At 40.9% G+C, this 24,343-nt stretch overlaps 1 protein-coding gene across 1 annotated transcript in view; it reads right to left on the reverse strand.

Moving 5' to 3' along the window:
- Window positions 1-24,343, reverse strand: part of PSMD1 (proteasome 26S subunit, non-ATPase 1) — a 122,924-nt gene that overhangs the window by 72,865 nt on the left and 25,716 nt on the right. The window contains exons 7-16 of the mRNA XM_077487680.1: window positions 22,982-23,208; window positions 22,096-22,144; window positions 20,767-20,895; window positions 18,586-18,674; window positions 14,198-14,276; window positions 12,373-12,546; window positions 7,286-7,397; window positions 6,927-7,123; window positions 6,224-6,319; window positions 3,814-3,878 (exon numbers count right to left, since the gene is read on the reverse strand). Coding sequence (XP_077343806.1) covers window positions 3,814-3,878; window positions 6,224-6,319; window positions 6,927-7,123; window positions 7,286-7,397; window positions 12,373-12,546; window positions 14,198-14,276; window positions 18,586-18,674; window positions 20,767-20,895; window positions 22,096-22,144; window positions 22,982-23,208 — 1,217 coding nt within the window. The remainder of the gene's footprint in view (window positions 1-3,813; window positions 3,879-6,223; window positions 6,320-6,926; window positions 7,124-7,285; window positions 7,398-12,372; window positions 12,547-14,197; window positions 14,277-18,585; window positions 18,675-20,766; window positions 20,896-22,095; window positions 22,145-22,981; window positions 23,209-24,343) is intronic.

A 24,343-nucleotide genomic window follows, 5' to 3' on the forward strand; every position in this document is an offset into this window, starting at 1 on the left:
ATGGGTGACTGCTACCATCTGAGGAATCTGATGTAATCAGTTCCTCACAAGAAATTCTCTGCAGCAAGTCTTATTTTCTTTGCCAGGAGCCAGACACATAAATAGGGCAGTCTTATCCCACCCTAAGGCCTGGTTCACACCTATGCAGTTTTAGCACTTTTTGCATTTTGCACTACAGTCCATTTAACATGGTTTCCTATGGAACACGTTCTGTAGAGCAAATCTGAAAAATGCAAAAAGCACTAAAAATGCCTAGGTGTGAATCCAGCCCAATAGCCCCCTCTATTCTGCTCTATCATCAGCCACTTCACTCTCTCAATCAACATTATTTGGAATCCTTATGCTGCAAGCATTAGTAAAGAGATATGATATATTTTTCAATTTACTCGTTTTAAACAAACATTTTCCATGCCTAGGCAAATGATGTCATACCTCCCAAGAATATTCTCCCAAGAGGCAGGAGAGAAGGAAGGGTTTGCCAAGCTAAGCACACCCTTGAGCTAAGGGCAGATGGATTGAGGGAAGTAAATGGTACATGAATCATCTGCCTGTGTAATCTTCCTGTAATGTCAGATCCAAATCACATCAATTAAGAGGAGGATCCGACTTGGAGGCGACTTCCATTAAAGTTTATGGGCACAAATTGATAGCCTTGAAGTAGTACAGGAACCTTTTCTAAAGTTGGAGCGACTTCAGTAATGCTATGCAAGACAGCTGCCATTGACTAAAATGGTATTTCACGTCACAAGACTTGGGGTCTCGCAAGTCGGATCCCCAGTCGTGGCAGTGTGAACCAGGCCTTAAAACCAAAGAAGGTGCTTCTGTTTGACCTGCAACTGCCATGGTGCTTCACGTGATCAGTTATGACACCAGCCATTTGATGGTTTGACACTTTGAGGACACAAGCAAAACGTGACAAGTAGCAACCCCCGCCATTCCAGGAATGACACTTTTTTTTTTGAAACTGCCAAATCAACAGGTTTAGTTCCACTTTATGATTTACTGCTGTTCAGGGGATCCTGGCATCAGAAAAAAGCGAGAACAGGAGGAATGCTCAAGGCAATTTACAGCACAAATGAATTTTGGTAGCATAATGTGGAATGTATGTTCCTTGGTAAAGAACATTTTTTTTTTTTATTAAAGTTCCACTATAACCTGTCATTTCAGAGGGTTTTTAAAAAAATTTGTTCGGCTTTAACCACCTGCCATCTGGGCCAATTCTAACACTTCGCTCCTACATGTAAAAATAATTTTATATTTTTTTTGCACGAAAATTACTTAGACCCACAAACATTATATATAATTTTCTTTTTTTAGCAGAGGGCCTATAGATTAAAATAGTTGTCATAAATTTTTTATGCCACATGGTATTTGCGCAACGGTTTTTCAAATGCAATTTTTTTGGGTATAAATATACTTTAATGAATTTTATAGCACACAAACACAACATAACCATTTTTTTTTGGTAAAATATAAAAGAGGTTACGCTGAATATAATATATAACCTTTTTTTTTGGTAAAATATAAAAGAGGTTACCCTGAATATATATATATATATATATATATATATATATATATATATATATATATATATATATATATATATATATATATATATATATATACATATACATATATATACACACACACACACACACACACATATATATTTTTTTTTATATAGATTACACATACACACACAGCTTGGGTATTTTATATATACTAGGATCATAATATAGGTGCAGTGGGTGCAAAGCATCCACTTATGAAGAAATAATATACAGTGAAAAGACCCTGCACATTCAAGGCCATGCTCCTTTTTTGTTCTGACAGCAATCAGCCTTTTCACTCAGCAACAGGCTCACTCACTCCCTCTACTCTGCGAGCCTGATGCTGAATGAAAAGGCTGACCGAACACAAAAAAAAATAAAAAGGTACACATGCTGCCTGCTTTGAGGAACATATCAGGTGGCACTCTGTTAATCGGTAATTTAGGCAAACAGATGTTTTGTTTTACGCTATGGGCTTTGCTATACAAAGCCTCCTGCAATGAATTGTGGTCATTTGCTGCCTTGGTAAATAAATGTGCAGGACAAACCTGTTTAATCTGCTCTGAATCGTTGCATCCCTGTCTTGTGTATAGGTTAACACTAAACCTACCAGTTGAACCTGCCCAGCTTACAATATAATTATATATTTAAAATCCATCCACAACCCATAACTGGCAGTTAAAGGGTTACACGTTGCCTAAATGCACCATTAACAAGACTGGCTGTATACGATTCCAAGCCCTGCCTGTATCTCATCCCAGGAGAGCTGTCACCGGCTGTATAAACACTAGCTTCCCGTCAGCAAGTTCAGTCAATACGGAGCTTGTTCCAGGCGGTACGCACTCTCTAAGCATTCACAGCATAGCTACTGCTTACAACTCCACACTAAACAGAATAACTGCATGAGCTCCACATCAAAATGGTACTCTCACCTTTTGCTCACTCTAATAAAAAAAAAAAAGAAAAGTTTTATACTACTCCCACACAATGTATAGGGTTTTGCGCTTTGTTTTGCTACGTGAAAGATGTATAAACATTGGTATAACATACTGTTTTTATATCATTCCCAGTTCGATGCAACAGGACAGCATCACTGGTTTAATTTATTGGATTTAATTCAGCAAGAAAAACCAGGACAATTCTATGATAATACGTAGTTTCAGATACCTAAACTAAACAACAGTGTTTTCAAATGCAGTGGAATTTGAAAGATAAACTGGAAAAGTCCCCCCATACTAGAAAAAGCAAAGTTGGGGGAAGAAGTGTGCCAGGCGCACTGATAATATGGCGTGGTTGGGTGTTCATTTGTTCAGTCTGGTTCAGCCACTTCCATGCAGGACAGGGTAGTGAAGTCAGAGAGGAGGTGGTCAGGAGGCTCCAGGTGAGGGCATGTATTAGAATCTGCCCTGAGGTTTGCTAATGCATGCAGACCGCTGGGGGTCCAAAGTGACCAGAGGAAACATTCCAAACAACGTGGCTGGTAATTTCTCATATCAAAGAGGGAACACTTTCACCAGGGGGCTGGTTCCAACATCAGCCCCTAAAAAGGATGTTATGATGGTGCTGCAATTGGAACAGACAGCAAATCCATCAATAACCGTAACTCCAGTTCAAGAGCCAAGGGATAGGCTGCTGTGGTGTACTGCTGCTACTGCTGTTAGCCATTTCTACAAGGGAGAACAGGTATTAGGCCGAGAGTGCTGGGGACTAGGCAGAGGAGCCTGCAGGGACCCGATAATGTCATCCCTGAGGAGGCCACAAGGGAGGTAAGAAAAAGAAACGAGGGGGCCCATGTGTGGTGTACGTGGCAGAATACCCATTTCCAAAATGGAATTCTGACATTTTCGGTTATATGAAGGATCGAGTCTCTATAAAATAATACTTGAACGCAAACCTTAGCCATGCTTTGCCATTATAACAATACTGAAATCTGTAGGATAAAAAGGTACTTTTATACCAACAACTTGGTCAAAAAACACTAGGAGAAAAAAAAAAAAAAAAAAAAAAAAAAAAAAAAAAACACACAACCATCTATGCATCATGTCTCCCAAAAGAGAAACGTGGATGGTAACTATGGGCAACAATACCCTTTGTTCTCAGTACACTTACATTTTTAGTTTTTTTTTAAAACAGAACACCTGTTTTTTTTTTTTTTTAACACTACATATACAAAATGTTACACTTAAGAATCTGCAATATAACATTCTGTCAAATGGGTAAAGAGGTGACTAACAGAACACGGTCGGATGAAGAAATGACTGACCTGAACAGAATGAAGCCAAGAGACTCCACAGCTGCCCTCCTTACATCATCATTTACATCACTGACCTGGAATTAAAAGAAAACAAAAATTAAGTAAAAGAAACGTGTCATTTTACCATACTATAAACTGACATTAATCACATCCTCAGATCTACCTAGAACACTTAAGCTGACAATCTCTGGAATGTTTCAACATCCGAAACTTCTTCAATACATTTAACAGTACAGAGGGTCCTCAAGAAGGCCTTCCACACATACACAGCTTAATATTTCCATATGCACACAGCACACATTCATCCGTTATATATTTTTCACAGTGTTCGGATTCTCTTCATTCTAAATGAAATGCAGGAAGGAGCTCAGCCATACACAAAAAATCTAAGCAGCCATGGCCAAGTCAAACATGGTGATCATAATTAAAAATTGCATTGTTCATTTACCCAAAAGCAGAATGTTCAAATATTTTAAAACAGATGGTAATTCAGAGTAGATGACATATAAACAGTAATTCTAACTCTTAGTACTACTAAGCATACATCCAGTAATTCTACTGTAACTGGAAAACCAGGACTTTTTTTTCCCCCTTTAAATTGAAATATCCAGTAAATAAGAACGATCCAAAAAGTAGGGCATAAATTCAGGTACTGGAACAATGGCTTTCTGATAAAAGACTGCTGTATTTAAGTTTTCTACTTGTATTAGCAATATGGAAAATACCTTCAGTTAGGAAGTAATGGCAAATGTAATCGAACTAAACTGGTTTCCAAACAAGTACTTTGTCTTCATTCGCTTCAACATATACAATAAAAGCTGCCAAGGGCTTCAGTGGAAAGCAAAAAGGTGCCCATGGACGATACTAAAAAAAAAGTGTTTATAGGAAGATATGCATACCGCTTATAGCCAGTGACTCATCACAGGCTTCACTGCAAAACCCATGGGTGCTCGTCTGGCTTGATGCACTTCAGGAAAATCAGTCAGAAAAGGGAATGAATCAATGCACTCTGGGCTGCAGCAACTTTTATGGTTTAATGAATGGGGTTACACATGAAAAGTTTCTCACTGAAAAGCTTTTTTCCAAAAAGCAAAAAAAAGTGTGTTTAACCGTGAAACATGTCAGAGGTGACCCTTAAAGTGTTACTAAAGTCAGAAGGTTTTTTCTTAATACATTCTCTGCATTATGATAAAAATGCCTTCTGTGTGCAGCAGCAGAGAAGCAGCTTGGCTCAGGTGTCCCCATAGCAAACTGCTTGCTGTAGGGGCACTCAGCAAGAGGGATGGGCCAAAAGCACAGACGAGGGAGCCGAGAAGAGGAAGATCTGGGCTGCTCTGTGTAAAACCACTGCACAGAGCAGGTTTTAAATGAAAAAAAAATAGACTTTAGTATCACTTTAATGATATACAGCAAACATGTAATTTTGCTGCAGTCCAGAGTGCAGGCATTAATTTCCTTTCTAACAGCCCGTTCACACCATTTATGTTGGGCAGTCTTGCCCAGCACAATTCCAACATAAAAACAAGGAAATTAGGCCTTTTTTCAATGGAGTCAGTTGACATTGTGTTGCAGTGGTGTTCCCTGGTTAAAAAAATAAAAATAAAAAAAAATAAAAAAAAGGTGCATGCACTATTTTTCAGCAACGCAAACAACCACACATTGCAAGGATGCGCTACTAAAGATAACTGAATGAAACTCCTCAAGTGACATTTAAAATAAAAAAATAAAAAATCTGAAACAAAAAACAAAAATAAATTGTAAATATTGGGATTGGCACACCAAAAACCCTGCATACGGGCCCCAAATCCAATTAAAGGAGAAGTACAGCCAAAGGACTTTTGGCTCTACTTCTCCTGTGATTCACAGGAGTGCAGTCCATTCTGCAATGCTGTGAACAGGTTTCAGCAAACAGTGGGCTGAAGCCCGCTGTTGGCTGACTTCACAGAGCCAGTCCAAGCTTGGGCAAGATCGCGATCATGTGGGTCGAGATACGCCCACATGCCTGGACCAGCAGCCGGCTCAGACTTTCAGTGAGCTGCTGAGAGGCTAAGCCAGCTGCTCCTGCCCCTTCCACGGCTCAGCACTGTAGTGAGTGCAGGGTGGTAGAACAGAGAGCCAGTGACTGACAGTAAACTCTCTGCTCAGGGAGCCCTGAGAACTGAGCGATCAATGGTGTTTGATTGCTCCGTTCTCAGTCTTAGAGCTGGTGGGGGACAGGTGCAGCATGGTACCCATGCTGCATCCACCTAGGTAAGTATGATTCTGTGAGAAAAAAAAAAAACACAACACACACCACACTTCTCTTTTATAGTGTAAACAAATGGCTTAAATCTCATTCGCATAGCAAACCCCACCTTTAAATGAAAGAAATAGGCTAGACTGTATGCATGTAATAGTATACTTTATGGCACACACTTACAGCAACATGGAGCAAGCGACGAATAGCTTTGTTGTTTCCTGATCCACAATATGCCATAGCCACTGTGTACATGCCAGAGCGACGCAAGATTGGGTCCTAGGAAGAAAAAGAGAAGATAAAGAAACAATTTCATTTGTGAACCAGACACAAACAAACACACACACACACACACACACACACACACACCTGCAAATCTCAGCTCTGTTATACAGGTTGCATGGCATGCAATTCTACAATAAACAGCATTTTGTGAAAGGTTTGGCACAATAAATTTCAAATCTTGTGTTTTTGCAATCGGAATGAACTTTACTATTTATTTTGCTTTCCTCAGCTCACACTTAAATGGTAGCTGCCAGCAATTGCTTCATAGTGCGACTGCTAAAACCAGAGATGTCTGCTGCAGGGAGGTAAAACAGACATGCCCTATAAATTCTACAGGAATGAGCACAAGCCAAATGCTCAAGAAGAATGTTGCGGAAAAAACAAGTCCAAGAAAGTGTTTTGTTTTTTTAAGCAATAGTATATTAAGCACTATTATTTTACAATTTCTAGTTACTTTGAAAACAAATAATGCAACTGTTGAGGATAACTTAAATTGTTAAAGAAAGGCATTTTAATAAATGAAGGTTTACTACCATTTTAAAGACAAGCAAAACAATTCACTTTGGATAAACTGATGATTAGGTTCTTTTATATTTCTTACCTTGTCCCTGCAAAGACTCTCAATCAGAGCATCAGCCTCCTCCATACGGCCATACATAACCAGGGCAATGCCTACAGCCAGCCCTCGCAGGATTTTTTCATGTTGTGTCTCCTGAGCATATCCAACCATGTCTTCAATGGCCTGGGCATTCTTAGACCCAAGCATCACCAACCCAAGCGCCAGGCCTGCAGCCTCCCCTAGTAACCAAACAAAAGCAGAGTTACTTCACAAATTCTTACTATAAAACAGTTTTGTATTCACTTTTTCACAAAATTTAGCAAACAGCAAGTACTGTAACAGTGAAATAGTACCACATATGAAACAAAAAAAACGCCCAAGACAAAACTGTGTAAACAAACCTGTCACTGCATCATCCTGGTACAAGTTTGTTTTGAGAAGATCATAGACATCTTGGCGTGCAGTGCCCATTGCAGCCAAGCCCAACCCTAGACAGCCACCGTGCCGGACAATCTGCAAGAAAAAGTGTGTAGAGAAAGATTAGCAACCTTAAACTGTATTTAAGAAAAAGGTGAGTAGAAAAACACAGGTTTGACAGTAACATATACCAGATAACAAGCATTAAAGAACTAAAACAAAAAGATCCCACATGGGCAGTAGAAAATAATCCATCATAGTTCGCCCTTTTAACAATATATACTGTACTTCTATAAGATGGTCTTGAAATGTGAATCAGAAGACTGAGACTAATTAAAATGCAATTGCAACCAAGATGAGAACTACCAATTGGCAGTATACACACTGACCTGCATATTACTTTCCAAGGCTTCAGAAGTCTGTCTGTTTGTATCCACTCACCCCATAAGCTACAGCCATGTCACCCTTAAAAACACATATTGAACCATGCACAGGCTGGAGTAGAGCAGGAAAGAGTTAAAATCCCCACCTTTTTTGCTGTAAGGGAAATTTCTTTTCACTTGCTTTCCCAGAGATGCAACAGGACATCAGTTGAAAATCTCACAAAGCAAAGGAAATTCACGTGTACTCTGAAGGGAAGGAAGGTCCCTGGGGCTGCACCTTATTGGGAAAGGGGAGGGGGGGGGGGGTTGGATGAGAGATTCCAAGGGCTGTGCACCTGGGGGGGGGGGGGGGGGTGGAATCAGAGAGGTCCCAAAAGCTGTACCTAGATAGAGTAGGAAGAAAGGTCTGCAGTATTGCACACAGTGGGAGACTGGAATAATAAGAGGTGATAGACAAAAGATATACCTGTGCTAAAATTCCAATAGCTTGTACATGTATTTTAACTATCAGGTGCTAAAGGGGTGTGACCACATTAACACTACAAATTCTGGATGGATCCTCTTAACACTGGCCAGAAGAGGGATTACTTTAACACAGTTGGTCAGCTTAAACATGTATTGCAATATATGTGAACTAAATATCCGTTTTTCATTTCATAGTTTGCTGGGAAGGGTGTAGAAGTGTGCAGAGGGTCCATCCAAAATTTGTAGGAATAAAGTGTACACCAAGGAGGTGAGATTTCCACATAAAGAGAAGTGGGCGTTGAGGTGGATACCGCAGATTAAGCTTTGCGTGCTGGAGTGTTATTCTCACTGGTGGAGCAAGTTATTTGAAATTAAAAATGTATTGCTCAGGACAAAATCCTCCAGTACCAGAATAAACTGCAATCAGGTGTTACACTAAATACGATTATTTACAGGAAAGAAAAAAAAAAAAAAAACCCTACCGAATGTTAAAAATAAGGGGATTAAAGCAGTTGATATTCATAACTATTCGGGATGTCCTAAGCATTGAACATGAGGGGCAGGACAACACAGCAGCAATAACGCCTTGTTGGATCGAGCAGAAGGCTGACCTTCCTGGAGACCCTTAGGCAGAACAATCAGGGCATCAAACTACTGAGACCAAGCTGTAGACTTTAGAAAACTCAAACAGTTTAACTCAGGTGTTCGTTTATGGAGCAGTGAAAAAAATTTCACTACTTCATTCTCTGGCATTCTCAGAGGAGATCATTCTCCTCTGGATGCCAGTTTATGAAGCTTTGTAGATTGGTTTTCCTTTGGAGGAGTGAAGAGATCTACAAACGCTTCAAATAGTGGAGAACGACCCCTGATACTGAAATCTGTTCAAATATGTTTTCCCCGGATTATCTGTTTCATAAAGAGAGTTTATGGACTGATCAGTGGCGATCCTCTAGATCACCAATCTTCACTGCGTCATAAACGGAGACCTCAAAAGAGAACCACCTTCTCCTTACGATGATTAGGACAAATGCAATAATGGCAACACAGTGCTCTGATTCAGGCAAGAAAATTGATTGGAGATCTCAACAAAATTAATCCTGGTTCAGAAGCTGAAAAGCAGACCATGAGGTGAAGGAATATAATCCCAAATAGGAGAGCTCTTCAGAGAGACTCCAAGGTTTTATTCACACACGCATATGCATATTTATTGTATGAAATGCAGGTGCCTTCTAGCAGAAGAAACCATGTAAAATAAGCACCTAAAGTACTCATGTTTAGGCACAATGTTCAAAACACATGAAATGTATTTACATGTATATTACTATATGCAGTGCTGCTTTTTTTGCTTGCTTATTTCTCACACTTAAATGATTCATATCAAACAAATTTGATGAAACAAAGAGAACCTGAGTAAATCAAAAGATGCAGTTTACAAAATTATTTCATTTAATAAAAGGGAAAAAAAAAAAAAGCAGTTAAAACCTGCCTGGCCCTATGTGAAAAAGTAATTGCCCCCTCACATGCTGAATCATGAATAAACTGCGATTAACCACAATTTTTTTAGAAAGCGTTAAATTTCACTTGCCACACTCAGGCCTGATTACTGCCAGACCTGTTGAACCAAGAAATCACATAAATAGAAGCTGTCTGACAAAGTGAAGCACACCAACAGATCACAAAAAGCCACACATCATACCACAATCTAAGAAAATCCAAGAACAGATTAGAAACAAAGTAATTGACTTGTATTGGTCTAGGAAGGGTTTCAAAGCCATTTCTAAGGCTTTGGAATGCCAATCCCCCACGGGGAGAGTCATTCACAAATGGAGATAACTTGGAAAGGTGGTGAACCTTCCCAGGAGTGGAGGCCTACAAAAATTACTCCAAGAGCAGAACGACGACTCATGCAGGAGGTCAGAAAAGAACCCAGTACAACATCTAAAGAACTGCAGGCGTCACTTGCCTCAAGTAAGATCAGTGTTCATGATTCAACAATAAGAAAGAGACTGGGCAAAAATGTCATCCATGGGATAGTTCCAAGGTCAAAGGTCCCGCTGACCAAAAAGATCAAAGGCTCATCTCATATTCACCAACAAACATCTCAATTATCACTAAGACTTAAAAAAAATATTCTGTGGACTGATGAGACAAAAATGTTACTTTTTGGAAGGTGAGGGTCGAATTACATCTAACATAAAACTAATACAGCATTTCATAACAAAGAAACTCATACCAACAGTCAGACACAGTGGTGGTAGCGCGATTGTCTGTGGCTGCTTTGCAGCTTCAGGACCTGGACAACTTCCCATAATTTATGAAACCATGAATTCTGAGCTCTACCAGAAACATCTAAAAGTTTGTGACCACAAGCGCACTTGAGTTATGCAGCAGGACAATGATCCGAAACACAACAGCAAGTCCACCTCAAAATGGTTCAAACAAAGCAAAATTTAGGTTTTGGAGTAGCCCAGTCAAAGCTTGGACTTAAATCCAATTGAGATGCTGTATCATGACCCTACACAGGCCATTCATGCTGGAAAGCCCTCCAATGTGGCTGAATTAAAAATTCTACAAAGAGTTGGCCAAAATTGCTCCACAGCAATGTGAAAAACTCCTCGACAGTTATAGCAAATGCTTGACTGCAGTTGTTGCCGCCAAGGGGGGCACAACCAGTTATTAGGTATAAGGGGCAATTACTTTTTCACATAAAGCCAGGCAGGTTTGGACAGCTTTTTTGCCTTAATAAATGAAACCATCATTTAAAAACTGCATTTTGTATTTACTCGGGTTATCTTTGTGTAATAAAAAAAAATGTGTTTGATTGTCCAAGTCATTTAAGTGTGACAAATATTCAAAAAATAAAAAAAAAATCAGAAAGAGGGCACATTTTTCACAGCATTGTAAATGTGAAAAATGGAACATAAGCAAAACTTATTTCTAAAAAAAACATGATTTTTTTTTCTTAGTTTAGGCCGATATGTAGTCTACATATTTTTGGTAAAAAAAATAAAAATAATATAATATAATAATATATATAACAATAAGAGTATATTGATTGGTTTGCGCAAGAATTATTGCGTCTGCAAAATAGGGAATAGATTTATAGAATTTTTATTTTTTTACTAGTATTGGCGCCGATCTGCGTTTTTTATTGTGACTGCGACATTATGGTGGACACATCGGACAATTTTTGGGACCAGCGGCATTAATGCAGCGATCAACGCTATAAAATAGAATTGATTACTGTAAAAATGTCACTGGCAGTGAAGGGGTTAACACTAGGGCAGTGATGGCGAACCTTGGCAATCCAAGTTTTGGAACTACATTTCCCATGATGCTCAACTACACTTCAGAGTGCATGAGCATCATGGGAAATGTAGTTCAAAACATCTGGGGTGCCAAGGTAGACATCATTGCACTAGGGGGTGATCGAGGGGTTAACCATGTTCCCTGGGAGGCGATTCTAACTGAAGGAGAAAGTGACGGATCGTGGTTCCTAGCTAATAGGAACACACAAACTGTCACTCCTGTCAGAACAGGGAAGTGTATAGCTACGACGTCTCGCACAGGGGAGTCAACCTGCCGCAGTATAGCTGCGGTTAAGCAGTGATGTGAGTAGCTGGACAGACTTAAAGCAGTAGTAAAGCCTGCTTTGTTATTTTTACCTACAGGTGAACCAATAATAAGGCTTACATGTAGGTAAAGGAATATCTTCTTAATGTGCACCGTTTAGGAGATATTCACCTTGCATGCAACCAGTGAAATCACTGGCACATGTGCTCTGAAGGTCTGGCATACCCTGCCATAGCTTCATGCCGGAACCGAGGGCTTCCGCACACATGCGTGGGAGAGAGATCAGCATGGCTCTAGCCAATCACACAGCTGGAGCGTGTGAACCCTGGAAGAAAGACCGGGGGAAGACGTCAGCCTTCTCAGCAGTTACCAGGTGCTGCAGGAGGGCTTTGTTCTAAGGTAAGTATTCCATAACGTTTAACATTATACAATTCACTTAAAAAGGTGTTTTTTTTTTTCTAGCCGTGGTTTACAACCACTTTAAATTTTCGAAAAATAAATGCATCCCTATATCAAAGCACCTAAAAGCTTAATTTACTTTGACAAGTACACCTTTAAATGAAAGTTCTGTACCACAATAATGCTTTCAAAAACGGAGGATTCCTGTCAAATTCTTTGGCAACATTTAAATACAGGTCAGAAACACTTACATCATTGCTTGCATTCTTCAATTGGTTAAGTAGATAGTCTATTATGTCACCTCCATGATTGGCATGAATAAGTCCCAAAGCATACAAGCCTCCCCCTTCCTGGTATGCGGAACCAGGTGATGTGTCCTTCGGCAAATAAGTAGCCATAAGCTGTAGTGCCTCCTTTTCATGTCCCTAATAACAAAATAATGAGTAAAAGCTAGTACGCACTGTATATACCATACACATATTATATACACACACAGTATCTCACAAAACTGAGTACACCTCACCTCATTTTTATAAAATATTTTATTATATCTTTTCTTGTGACAACACTAAAGAAATTACACTTTGCTACATTGTAAAAGTAGTGAGTGTACATTTGCTGACCCCTCAAAATAACTCAACACAGCCATTAATGTCTAAACAGTTGGCAACAAAAGTGAATACACCCCTAAGTGAAAATGTTCAAATTTGCCCCAAAGTGTCAATATTATGTGGCCACCATTATTTTCCAGCACTGCCTTAACCCTCTTGGGCCAGGTTGCCACTGGAGTCCTCTTCCACTCCTCCATGACAACATCACGGAGTTGGTAGATGTTACAGACCTAGCACTTCTCCACCTTCCGTTTGAAGATGCCCCACAGATGCTCAATAGACATGCTTGGCCAGTTCATCACCTGTGGTCATCTTGGAGGTGCGTTTGAGGTCGTTATGTTGGAATACTGCCCTGTGGCCCAGTCGCCGAAGGGAATCGATCATGCTCTCCTTCAGTATGTCACAGTACATATTGGCATTCATGGTTCCCTCGATGAACTGTAGCTCCCCACTGCCAACAGCAACCAGACCATTACAATTCCACCACTATGCTTGACTGTAGGCAAGACACTTGTCTTTGTACTCCTCACCTGGTTCTCTCCACACACACACTTGACACCATCTGAACCAAATATGTTGATCTTGGTCTCTTTAGACCACAGGACATGGTTCCAGTAATCCATGTCCTTAGACTGTTTGTCTTCAGCAAACTGTTAGCGAGCTTTCTTGTGCATCATCTTTTGAAGAGGCTTCCTTCTGGGATGGCAGTCATGCAGACCGATTTGATGCATTGTGTGGCGTATGGTCTGAGCACTGACAGGCTGACCCCCCCACCCCTTCAACCTCTGCAGCAATGCTGGAAACACTCATGTCTATTTCCCAAAGAAAACCTCTGGATATGACGCTGAGCATGTGCACTCAACTTCTTTAGTCGACCACTGCGAGGCCTGTTCTGAGTGGAACCTGTCCTGTTAAACCGCTGTATGGTCTTGGCTACCGTGCTGCAGCGCAGTTTCAGAGTCTTGGCAAACTTCTTATAGTCTACGCCATCTTTATATAGAGCAACAATTATTTTTTTCAGATCCTCAGAGTTCTTTGCCATGAGGTGCCATGTTAACTTCCAGTATGAGCAAGTGAGAGCGATAAGCACCAAATTTAACATAAGACCTTGCAACACTAACGAGTCACATGACACCGGGGGGGGGGGGGGGGAATGGCTAATTGGGCCCAATTTGGATATTTTTACTTAGGGACATACTCACTTTTGTTGCCAGCGGTTTAGACATTAATGGCTGTGTGTTGAGTTATTTTGGGGGGACAGCACATTTACACTGTTATACAAGCTGTACACTCACTACTTTACATTGTAGCAAAGTGTAATTTCTTTTGTGTTGTCACATGAAAAAAAAAAAAAATAATTTACAAAAATGTGAGGTGTGTACTCAATTTTGTGAGATACTGTATATACATACATATACATGACATTAGCAAATGACTAAAGGCTAAAAGACTAAAGACTGCTTACCTTGTGGATAACTCCCAGGCTAGCTGTTGCTGTGAATTTTGCCCAATTTGTGGCTCTTGCTAACCATTCTAAATTATCCCTGTCAAAAAAAATATTAATTAAAGCAAAAGATACAATTTAACATGTATGTAAACCTCAACAATGAACATCTCATTATATATGTGAAAGATCAGCCTCATACAAAACAAACAGCACTTCTCACAGGCTTGACTGACACAATGTTCCTAGTAGCCATGGACCCAAATTATCCTCATCTATGCTTTAACCACTTTCAGACCGGACCATTTTGCTGGTAAATGACCAGAGGTCTTTTTACACTTTGGCACTGCGCTGCTTTAACTGGTAATTGCGCGGTCATGCAATGTTGTACCCAAACAAAATTTGCGTCCTTTTCTTCCCACAAATAGAGCTTTCTTTTGATGGTATTTGATTGCCTCTGCGATTTTTATTTTTTGCGATATAAACGTAAAAATACCGCAAATTTTGAAAAAAAATGATATTTTCTACTTTTTGTTATTAGAAAAATCCAATAAACTCAATTTTAGTCATACATTTAGGCCAAAATGTATTCAGCCACATGTCTTTGGTAAAAAAAAAGTCAATAATTGTATATTTATTGGTTTGCGCAAAAGTTGTCACATCTACAAACTAAGGTACGTTTTCTGGAATTTACGCAGCTTTTAGTTTACGACTGCCTATCTCATTTCTTGAGGTGCTAAAATGGCAGGGCAGTACAAAACCCCCCCAAATGACCCCATTTTGGAAAGTAGACCCCCTAAGGAAATTGATAAGAGGCATGTTGAGCCCATTGAATATTTTATTTTTTTGCCTCAAGCGATTGAATAATGACAAAAAAAAAATTTTTTTTTTTTTTTTTACACAAAGTTGACACTAAATGATATATTGCTCACACATGCTATGGGCGTATGTGAAATGACACCCCAAAATAAATTCTGCTGCTTCTCCTGAGTACGGGGATACCACATATGTGGGACTTTTTGGGAGCCTAGCCGCGTACGGGGCCCCGAAAACCAAGCACCGCCTTCAGGCTTTCTAAGGGCGTAAATTTTTGAGTTCACTTCTCACTACCTATTACAGTTTTGAAGGCCATAAAATGCCAAGATGGCACAAAACCCCCACAAATGACCCCATTTTAGAAAGTAGACACCCCAAGCTATTTGCTGAGAGGCATGTTGAGTCCATGGAATATTTTATATTTTGCCACAAGTTGCGGGAAAATTACAAACTTTTTTTTTTTTTTTTTTTTTTTTTTCACAAAGTTGTCACTAAATGATATATTGCTCACACATGCTATGGGCGTATGTGAAATGACACCCCAAAATAAATTCTGCTGCTTCTCCTGAGTACGGGGATACCACATATGTGGGACTTTTTGGGAGCCTAGCCGCGTACGGGGCCCCGAAAACCAAGCACCGCCTTCAGGCTTTCTAAGGGCGTTACAGTTTTGAAGGCCATAAAATGCCAAGATGGCACAAACCCCCCCAAATGACCCCATTTTGGAAAGTAGACACCCCTAAATTTAGGGGTACACTAGTGAGACTAGGTAATAAATGGCGGGTGCCCTGAAACTATAAAAAAAATAACTAACCAACCAGCGTCACCTGTAACAGTTATATGGTGATCACTGGTGAAAGGGTTAACTAGGGGGCAATTAGGGGGCTTTATGCGGTAGTATATGGGGGTCCCTGGCGCTATAAAAAGCTGCAGCGAACCTAAATACCTACCTGCCTAACTAGCGTCACCTGTGACACTAATACAGCGATCAGAAAAACGATCGCTTATTAGGCTGGGTTCACACTGGAGCGATGCGGGAACGCCACGAATGCGCGGCGGGTTCCCGCATCGCATGCCTCCCGGCGGCAGTTCACACTGCCCTATGCGAACTGCTGGGAGTGTCAGTGAAATGTTACTGACACCCCCAGATCAGTTCGCATATCGCAGTGCGATCTGCAAACTCGGATCGCATGGTGTGAACACCCATGCGATCCGATTCTGCTGCGGGCCAAAAAAAGGGTCCCGTGCGAATTTGCGGCGGGTGCGGCGGGTGCGGCGAATGGCTGAACTCGAATCGCACAGAGATCGGATGTGATTTGCACTGCAGTGCGAATCACATCCGTTCTCATAAACCGCTGCAATGTGAACCCAGCCTTAGTGACACTGGCGACGGGGGGTGATCACGGGGTTAAACCTTTATTGGGGGGGTTAGGGGGGTACCTTAGAACTAAAGGGGGCTAACCCTAACTGCCCTAACAGTTATTAGTCACAAATGACACCCGCCGGGTGATCAGGGGGTTAAACCTTTATTAGGTAATAAATGGCGGGTGCCCTGAAACTATAAAAAAATAACTAACCAACCAGCGTCACCTGTAACAGTTATATGGTGATCACTGGTGAAAGGGTTAACTAGGGGGCAATCAGGGGGCTTTATGCGGTAGTATATGGGGGTCCCTGGCGCTATAAAAAGCTGCGGCGAACCTAAATACCTACCTGCCTAACTAGCGTCACCTGTGACACTAATACGGCGATCAGAAAAATTATCGCTTATTAGGCTGGGTTCACACTGGAGCGATGCGGGAACGCACGAATCCGCGGCGGGTTCCCGCATCGCATGCCTCCCGGCGGCAGTTCACACTGCCCTATGCGAACTGCTGGGAGTGTCAGTGAAATGTTACTGACACCCCCAGATCAGTTCGCATATCGCAGTGCGATCTGCAAACTCGGATCGCATGGTGTGAACACCCATGCGATCCGATTCTGCTGCGGGCCAAAAAAAGGGTCCCGTGCGAATTTGCGGCGGGTGCGGCGGGTGTGGCGGGTGCGGCGAATGGCTGAACTCGAATCGCACAGAGATCGGATGTGATTTGCACTGCAGTGCGGTGCGAATCACATTCGTTCTCATAAACCGCTGCAATGTGAACCCAGCCTTAGTGACACTGGCGACGGGGGGTGATCACGGGGTTAAACCTTTATTGGGGGGGTTAGGGGGGTACATTAGAACTAAAGGGGGCTAACTCTAACTGCCCTAACAGTTATTACAGTCACAAATGACACCAATGCAAAAAAAAAAAAAAAAAAAAAAAAAATGACATTGGTGTCACTGTGACTGGGGGGCAGGGGTAATTGGGGGGGTGATCGGGGGGTAAAGGGGGGGTGTGAGTGTGCCTGGCATGTTCTACTGTGTGTGTAGAGTGTTGGTGCAACTCACCGATCCGCTCTCCTCCGTGTCGGAACGGAAAATACCGACACGGAGGAGAGAATACATCACTTCCTCTCCTGTGTTTACATTACAGGAGAGGAAGTGATGTCACCGGGGATTTCTATTCGTCGGGAGCGATCGCGAGGGGGTGGCCATGAATGAATGGCCGCCCCCTCGTCCCGGATCGCTCCCGGACGAAAACCGACCGCCGCAGGCACCGGGCGGGGGCCCGATCGGGCCCCCGACCCGCGGGAGGCAAGGGACGTACATGTATGTCCTTATGCCTGCCCGTGCCATTGTACCGACGTACATCTGCGTGCGGCGGTCGGCAACTGGTTAAGTCACATCAGATCAGAACAGTTTATTAATGGCAAGAAAGAAACTTTTTTTTTCTTTTTAAATAAAGATAAGATAATTCAGTAATGCCAACATGTGACCTAATGACAAATGAGTGTACACTTAAAATAGGTCTGGCTTAAGGCCCTGTTCACACCAATGTGAATTAGATGCGGCTTACACCATATCCAATTTGCAGGAAATTTCAAAATACATTCATTTTAATGAGGCTGGTTCACATATCTGCAGTGCATTCGCACTCTGCATTGCACACAAAAAAAGTGTGCGTTTTCTAGGCAGTGCAGTCTGGCTCAGGTGCAAATTTCAACAGGATAAAATACTGATGCAATCCTGAGCTGATACTGATCAAAAACTGACATGAAATGCTGAACTGAGTTTTCTCTTCGCAGGAAAACCTGAGCTTCAATTCGCACCACACATGTGTGAACCCAGGCTAAATGGTAGCATTAACTAATGGAATTGTTTACAGCAATCCATAACTTGACAGTAACTGAAAAAGGAATCCACAATGATCTCATTTTGTGGACATGACCTGGATTTATATTCAGTAAATGGCCTTACGTCATACAGCAGGAGCCTAAAGAGTACCTGTCAGGTTTTAAAGCACATTTCACATTAAACTCCATGATTGTCCTTAAAAATAAATAAAAAAAAGGAACTGCACACCCTGAAGCTAGCATTAGTCTCTCTTTCTAGCTGACATTTTACATTTGCATATGGAACCCAGAGAAGAACGCATGACACTTTTTTTCAATTCATCCTGCAGGCAAGACCTGACAAAACCATTTTAAAGACAGACCAGTGGTGAACTTACCTGAGGAACTGATCGCTGGTGGTGCCACAATGCATAAAAGAATTTGCTATTACAGTAGCCGTATGACACACAGAATTCCTCACAGCATCCTAAAGCAAAAAGCAGAGTAACAAAACACAATTTATACATATACTTGGTGCATGCAAATTGCACAATGTTATCTGACACCCCCTGAATAAAAATAGTACACGCACACCTCTCTCATAATATATATCTCACACACACTATTTAATATATAAATATATGTATGTATGTATGTATGTATGTATGTATGTATAGCCAATAAAACGCTGCAGTATCTAGGACAGGCAAAGGCAGTGCCAAACCAAAACTAGCATACAGCAAATTATTTACATTTTTCTTGGACTAGATAGATAGATAGATAGATAGATTTTTCAAAATGGTGAAAAGAGGAAACTAAACAGAACTGGGAGGAGGTAACTATTCTTCACTATAGAGCTTGAATAACAAAGATCTTAGATTAGATAAAAAAGATATACTATAATTACTGTACATACTTGAATTTTTAACAGTACAAAAAAAATTATGCATGAAGATTCCCAAGTCAACCAAGCAGTCTAGTGCAAAGTATTTTCTGTTTCAATATTTTTTTTATTGAAAGTGCTTTACAAAACGTAAAGTGGCTGACAGAAACATATAAAAATAAGGCCTACAGTCGCCCATGCTTGAATCAACCATGAGTAAAAGATCAAGATCTCCACTCCATCCGCATCTCTGATACCCACCAGAGCACCCACCAGAGCACTCCCTATACAGGAGTGTGAAGATATTGAAGCCAAGGGTTCCAGGCCCTTGCAAACCAAATAGTATCACAAAATGTACTAACCAGCTTTTCATTAGTCATTATCCGGGTAAGCTTAAGCCCCATACACACCTAGATTTTCCTTCAGATTTACCAAAACCATGTAGTGCAAGGGCCTGCCTGATTGCATACACATTGATACTCCTTAAGGTTTGACCTCATATTATATGGTTTTGGTAAATCTGAAGGAAAAACTCAGCAGAAAATCTGATAGTGTGTATGGGGCTTTACGCTTCATTACCATCAACTCCACCGCAGGTTTATTCCAGGCAGTGACGACAGCAATTTTGGCTGCCAAAAGCATAAAGTAAATTAGAGTCTGTGAATGGTGGGGTATCCCCTTCACAGGTTCATGAAGTAAAGCCATTTTAGGGTCTTTGACAACATTTACCCTGGTCACAGAGTATATTACGTTATGGGCTCTGATCCAGAAGCACCCGAACCTTACTAATTGATGACCACAACCTCGAAAACACAGGGTCGAGGAATCAGAGTGCATTTGATGTAAAGACATGGGAACTAGATACCAACGAGGGACCACCTTAACAGCCCACTTCTACCAGGCAGATATTCATAATGCCCTTATATGTCCGCACAGACCATTCCCTCCATTACTCTTGTGAAATTTCAACCCCCAAATCCTTTTCCCAGGCCAGCATAAAGGGCAGTATACCCATGGGGCTAAGAAAGTTTATATAGTTCAGAGACACCGCCCTTTTGGACCTTCCCACGAAAACACCTATTCTCAAAGGCTGTGCAAGTCGCAACATCAGGTGCAAGACTACCAACAGACCGAAGAAAATAAAAATTAGCTGTAAACGGTAGGCCTCAGAAGCCGGCATCTGAAGCTGTTGGACAAAATACGCAGCAAAAAATACAAACCCTCTGTGACCCAGGAAGTGTCCAATACACTATAGGCCCTCTTCAAGCCAACTTTGAAACTCCCAGGATCGTAGACCATATGGAAAAGTCAGGTTATGAAAAATGGGCACGACGGGGGTATGGAGCGACACTGATTTACAAAGCATATCCCATAAAAGCAAGGAGTGGGATAGTGTAGGGCAAAGAATTGCCCGCCAATGCTTAACCAAAATCCACATCAAAAGGTCCAAGGCTGGGGTGCACAAGCCTGGGCCTCCAGCACCACCCAGTCAGGCATGTACGACGACTTGGCATATATTTGGATAGCTGTGTAATTTGGGACACACAGTAATATCAGTGAAGGTCTGGAACACCCAAGCCACCGACCTCCCGAGTCTTGTAAAGTATATGTCGCGATAGTCTATGGCCCCAAGGGTGCCAAGTACAAAGTATTTTCACAAAAAGCATGAAGTCAGTCATGTCACAAGCTAACTAACCTTGGTGTTCTTCAGGATCATTAAGTCTGTGTTGTTGTTCCGTATCAAAAATTGCAAGTGTAGCTCTATAGCCATCTCTCCACTTAAGATCTTTATCATTTTTGAAATCTGGTCTTTAGGCTCTGGACTCTGAAGACATAGGAAAAAGATGCTGCATGAGATATTTGTCCACTATAAAAATGTATTCCAGGCAAAAGAAAACAAACACACAATGAAACGCTAATGCTATCACAAAAACACTACCTGTGAATTATCTCTGCTGAATGAGAGGGTTAGAGGACAGACTGGCTGATCCTTCCCTTTAGCACAGGGGATTTGACCTCATATCCAGCCTTAAAGATATATGGGGGGACTTAAACAATACTTTCTCAAAGGAAAAAAACTGTTGATTTTAGCCATTCTATTCATCCTAGCAAGACTGCTAACAAGGGAACTACAAAACATCTTGGAAGTAGGACTGAAACAATGTATTGATTAATCGACAACTAATCGATTACGAAACAAATAGATTATGATTTTCAGAATCGATTATTCGGCCAGTAAAATAATGGAGTTAAAAAAAACTAAAATGGGTCATTCATAATACAAGAGCAAATAATCGCTACTGTAAATATTACTTTCACAGTTATACAGTAAAACAAAGGAAACCCTTACAGTAGTGATTATCTGCTTTTTTGTACTAATTTTAGTTTTAGTTTTTTTTTAACCCCATTATGTTACTAAACGTCTTAGACCTGGTTCACATCTATGGGTTTTTTTTGGTGCTTTTTGCAGAAACTCACTACAGTTCATTTACATGTTTTCCTATGGGACACGTTTACATCTATGCTATTTTCAGCCGCTGCGTATTTGGAAACTGTCAGACGACTTTTTTTTATTTTATTTTATTTATTTTTTTTTTAAACACAAAACTGTGCTTTTTAAGTTCAATATACTTCAATGGAGAAGCTGCAGAAAAGCATGTATTGTGTTTCTGAAGCGTTTTGTGTTTTTTTAATCTGCCCCAAAACAAATTGGGCAAAAAAAAAAAAAAAGAAGCTAAATCACGTGCGCAAAAATCAAAACGTACAGCAAAAAGCAGGCGATCCACACAATCCATAGAGAGGAGTGGGCTTTTTACAGACCCTAGTCTTAAGAAATGCATAAAAGGTTGCCAGACTTGAAAGACATTTCATTCCATATACTGCTAATGGGTAAAAACACACAAGTGAAAAAACTGCACCCTGATTAACACACACAATAAAATATCAGAAACCATTTTCAAAGTAATTAGTGTTGTCCATAAAAGAAAATTAAAAAAAAATTAAAAGGTTAGGTGTTGGCACTAACCGCGTCAGTTGATTTGCTGCCAGCTTTGTCCTCCGTTTCCATTGGTTCACTGCAAACATCACAAAGGATTATCCGATGCAGAACAGGAAATTAAACCAGAATGTAATAAGTGAAAAGAAACAGTGATTCACCGATGACATGCAAACAAAGAAAAGTCTGTTGTGTATTCAGTCAATCATGGATAACTAATACTACAAAAACAGAGATGCGTTTAACAGCAAATCATACTAGTTAAACTGCTAGTGTACATTAAAAAATGACTACCCATTTACATCTGCTTTACTTTAAATAAATGGAAAAGGGCCTAATGCTATAGCTACCATAAGCTGGTGCCCAAGCAAATAGCCACTGTTCTAAACTTAAAATGTGATCTTGTTATACAGATCAGTGAAAGCTAAAGCACGGACAGCGGTAATGTACACCGAGCCAATTTACAGCACAACTCAGTGCTGTGACGAAGCGACTCCTACCATGTCATAACATAGCACAGCATATTAGCACCTTATGGCATACTTACCTGTCAAACAAAGCCCTCCAACACTGCGCTGTCAGCGTTCTGTCCCGAGTGCTTTCATCTTCTCCCAACTTTCTTTCTGGGCTCGCTCTGCTCGGCCGCTTAAATAGCTGGACCACATTGACATCAACTCCTGTGCATATGTATGGGAGTCACTTCATCACAGCACAGAGCAGTGCTGTAGATGAGCTCAGTGTACATGACAGGGCTTTAAGTTTCTTTGATCTAGATCACATTTTTTCCCCTTCATTTCCATTTATCAGAAAGCCCATGTTTGTTCTTAAAACTATTATGCAGTGCTAAATGTTGCTGATAAGCACGAGATCTGCATTATTTTGAGGAACGAGCACCTGCTGCTCATGGGGTTCCTACCTGTCTTTGGCAACACTGGGAACTGTGCCCGTGTTAGTAGAACCTGGAACTGAAGGAATAGGGGCTCCAACTGTACGGAGATTCTGTATGACTGAAGACAGGAACTGTTGACTAGCACTCTCATATAAGTCAAAGCATATCTGGTAAGCCATAAGCAGGTTCTCCTCCTTCACCAGCTTTTCCAGTATATCACTAACAGCTTGGGGGTCATCCAGGAAAATTAGGCACTGTGAAAAGAAAATATGAAAGAAGAAAGGAAATTGGACTTTTCCAAGCATCAAAATACATTTTTGCATCTCTATTTGGACAAGGTGCTACATTACTTATTAGGAAGAAGAAAAAAGTAGAAATGGCATTTTTTTTTTATTACAAGCACGCAATATCTTGATAGTAGAATTTATTCAGTATCTTTTCTCCTCAGCAAATTAGGGGGTAGCGCCATTTCTACTTTTTTCTTCTTCCTTATCTTTTACACTACCTACAGGTAGAAGTAATTTGTAGGGGCAGCTACAACCCCCTAGCATACGTAAAATACCTTTTGGGACATTTATATATCCGTAGCGCAGTACCACCTTCTTTTTCTTAGATTACTTATTGCTACAAAAAGGTAAACATTTACTACATTGTCACTAATTACTCAAATAAAAAAAAAAAACAACATGTCAGGGATGCCCACTCTCCCCGGCCTTATTTACCTTGGCCATTGAACCCATAACTATTGTTTATGAGCGTCCCCAGAAGTTAAAGCCCATACGTGAATGCACGGCCTTATATGCGGATGGCATTGATTAATTGGATGAAAGCCAACATCATGGCTATTGACTATGGGGCTCAGGCGCGGACTTCAACTCTGGTCCCTATAGCCTGGGTTTCTGAAATTAAATATTTGGGTGTACGCGTATCCCCTAGAGTTGCAGACTACCTGTCACTCAATCTAATGCCACTACTCACAAAGGTTAAGATACAGTTGGACGCCTGGAAACATTTACCACTCTCCCTAATCGGTAGGGTGAATCTTCTTAAAATTAAGATATTACCAGTATTCCTATATTTTTTGCGCAACACTCCAATCTGGGTCCCATGCTCGTTCTTTAAGATCGCAAATAGCCTGTTTAGCTCTTTTCTATGGTGCTCAGGTCACCCCAGAGTAGGTCATTGTACACTACAGGAACCCTATGGACAGGGAGGACTGGCTCTGCCTGACCTGTTCAAATATTTCAACACAGATGGTGTTTGCCCGGCATTGGCAGGTAAGAGATGATGGTGATGCAGCAACAGTACTCAAGGCTGCTCTTATTTACTATTTGGTGCACAGGAGACCACAGGTGTCGGCGCCCTTGACTGGCTCGCTCCATGCGTGCT

The sequence above is a fragment of the Lithobates pipiens genome, unplaced genomic scaffold, assembly GCF_037356315.1.
Source record: "Lithobates pipiens isolate NorthernLeopardFrog02 unplaced genomic scaffold, aLitPip1_a1.2 Scaffold_18, whole genome shotgun sequence".
In the NCBI taxonomy this organism is placed as follows: Eukaryota; Metazoa; Chordata; class Amphibia; order Anura; family Ranidae; genus Lithobates; species Lithobates pipiens.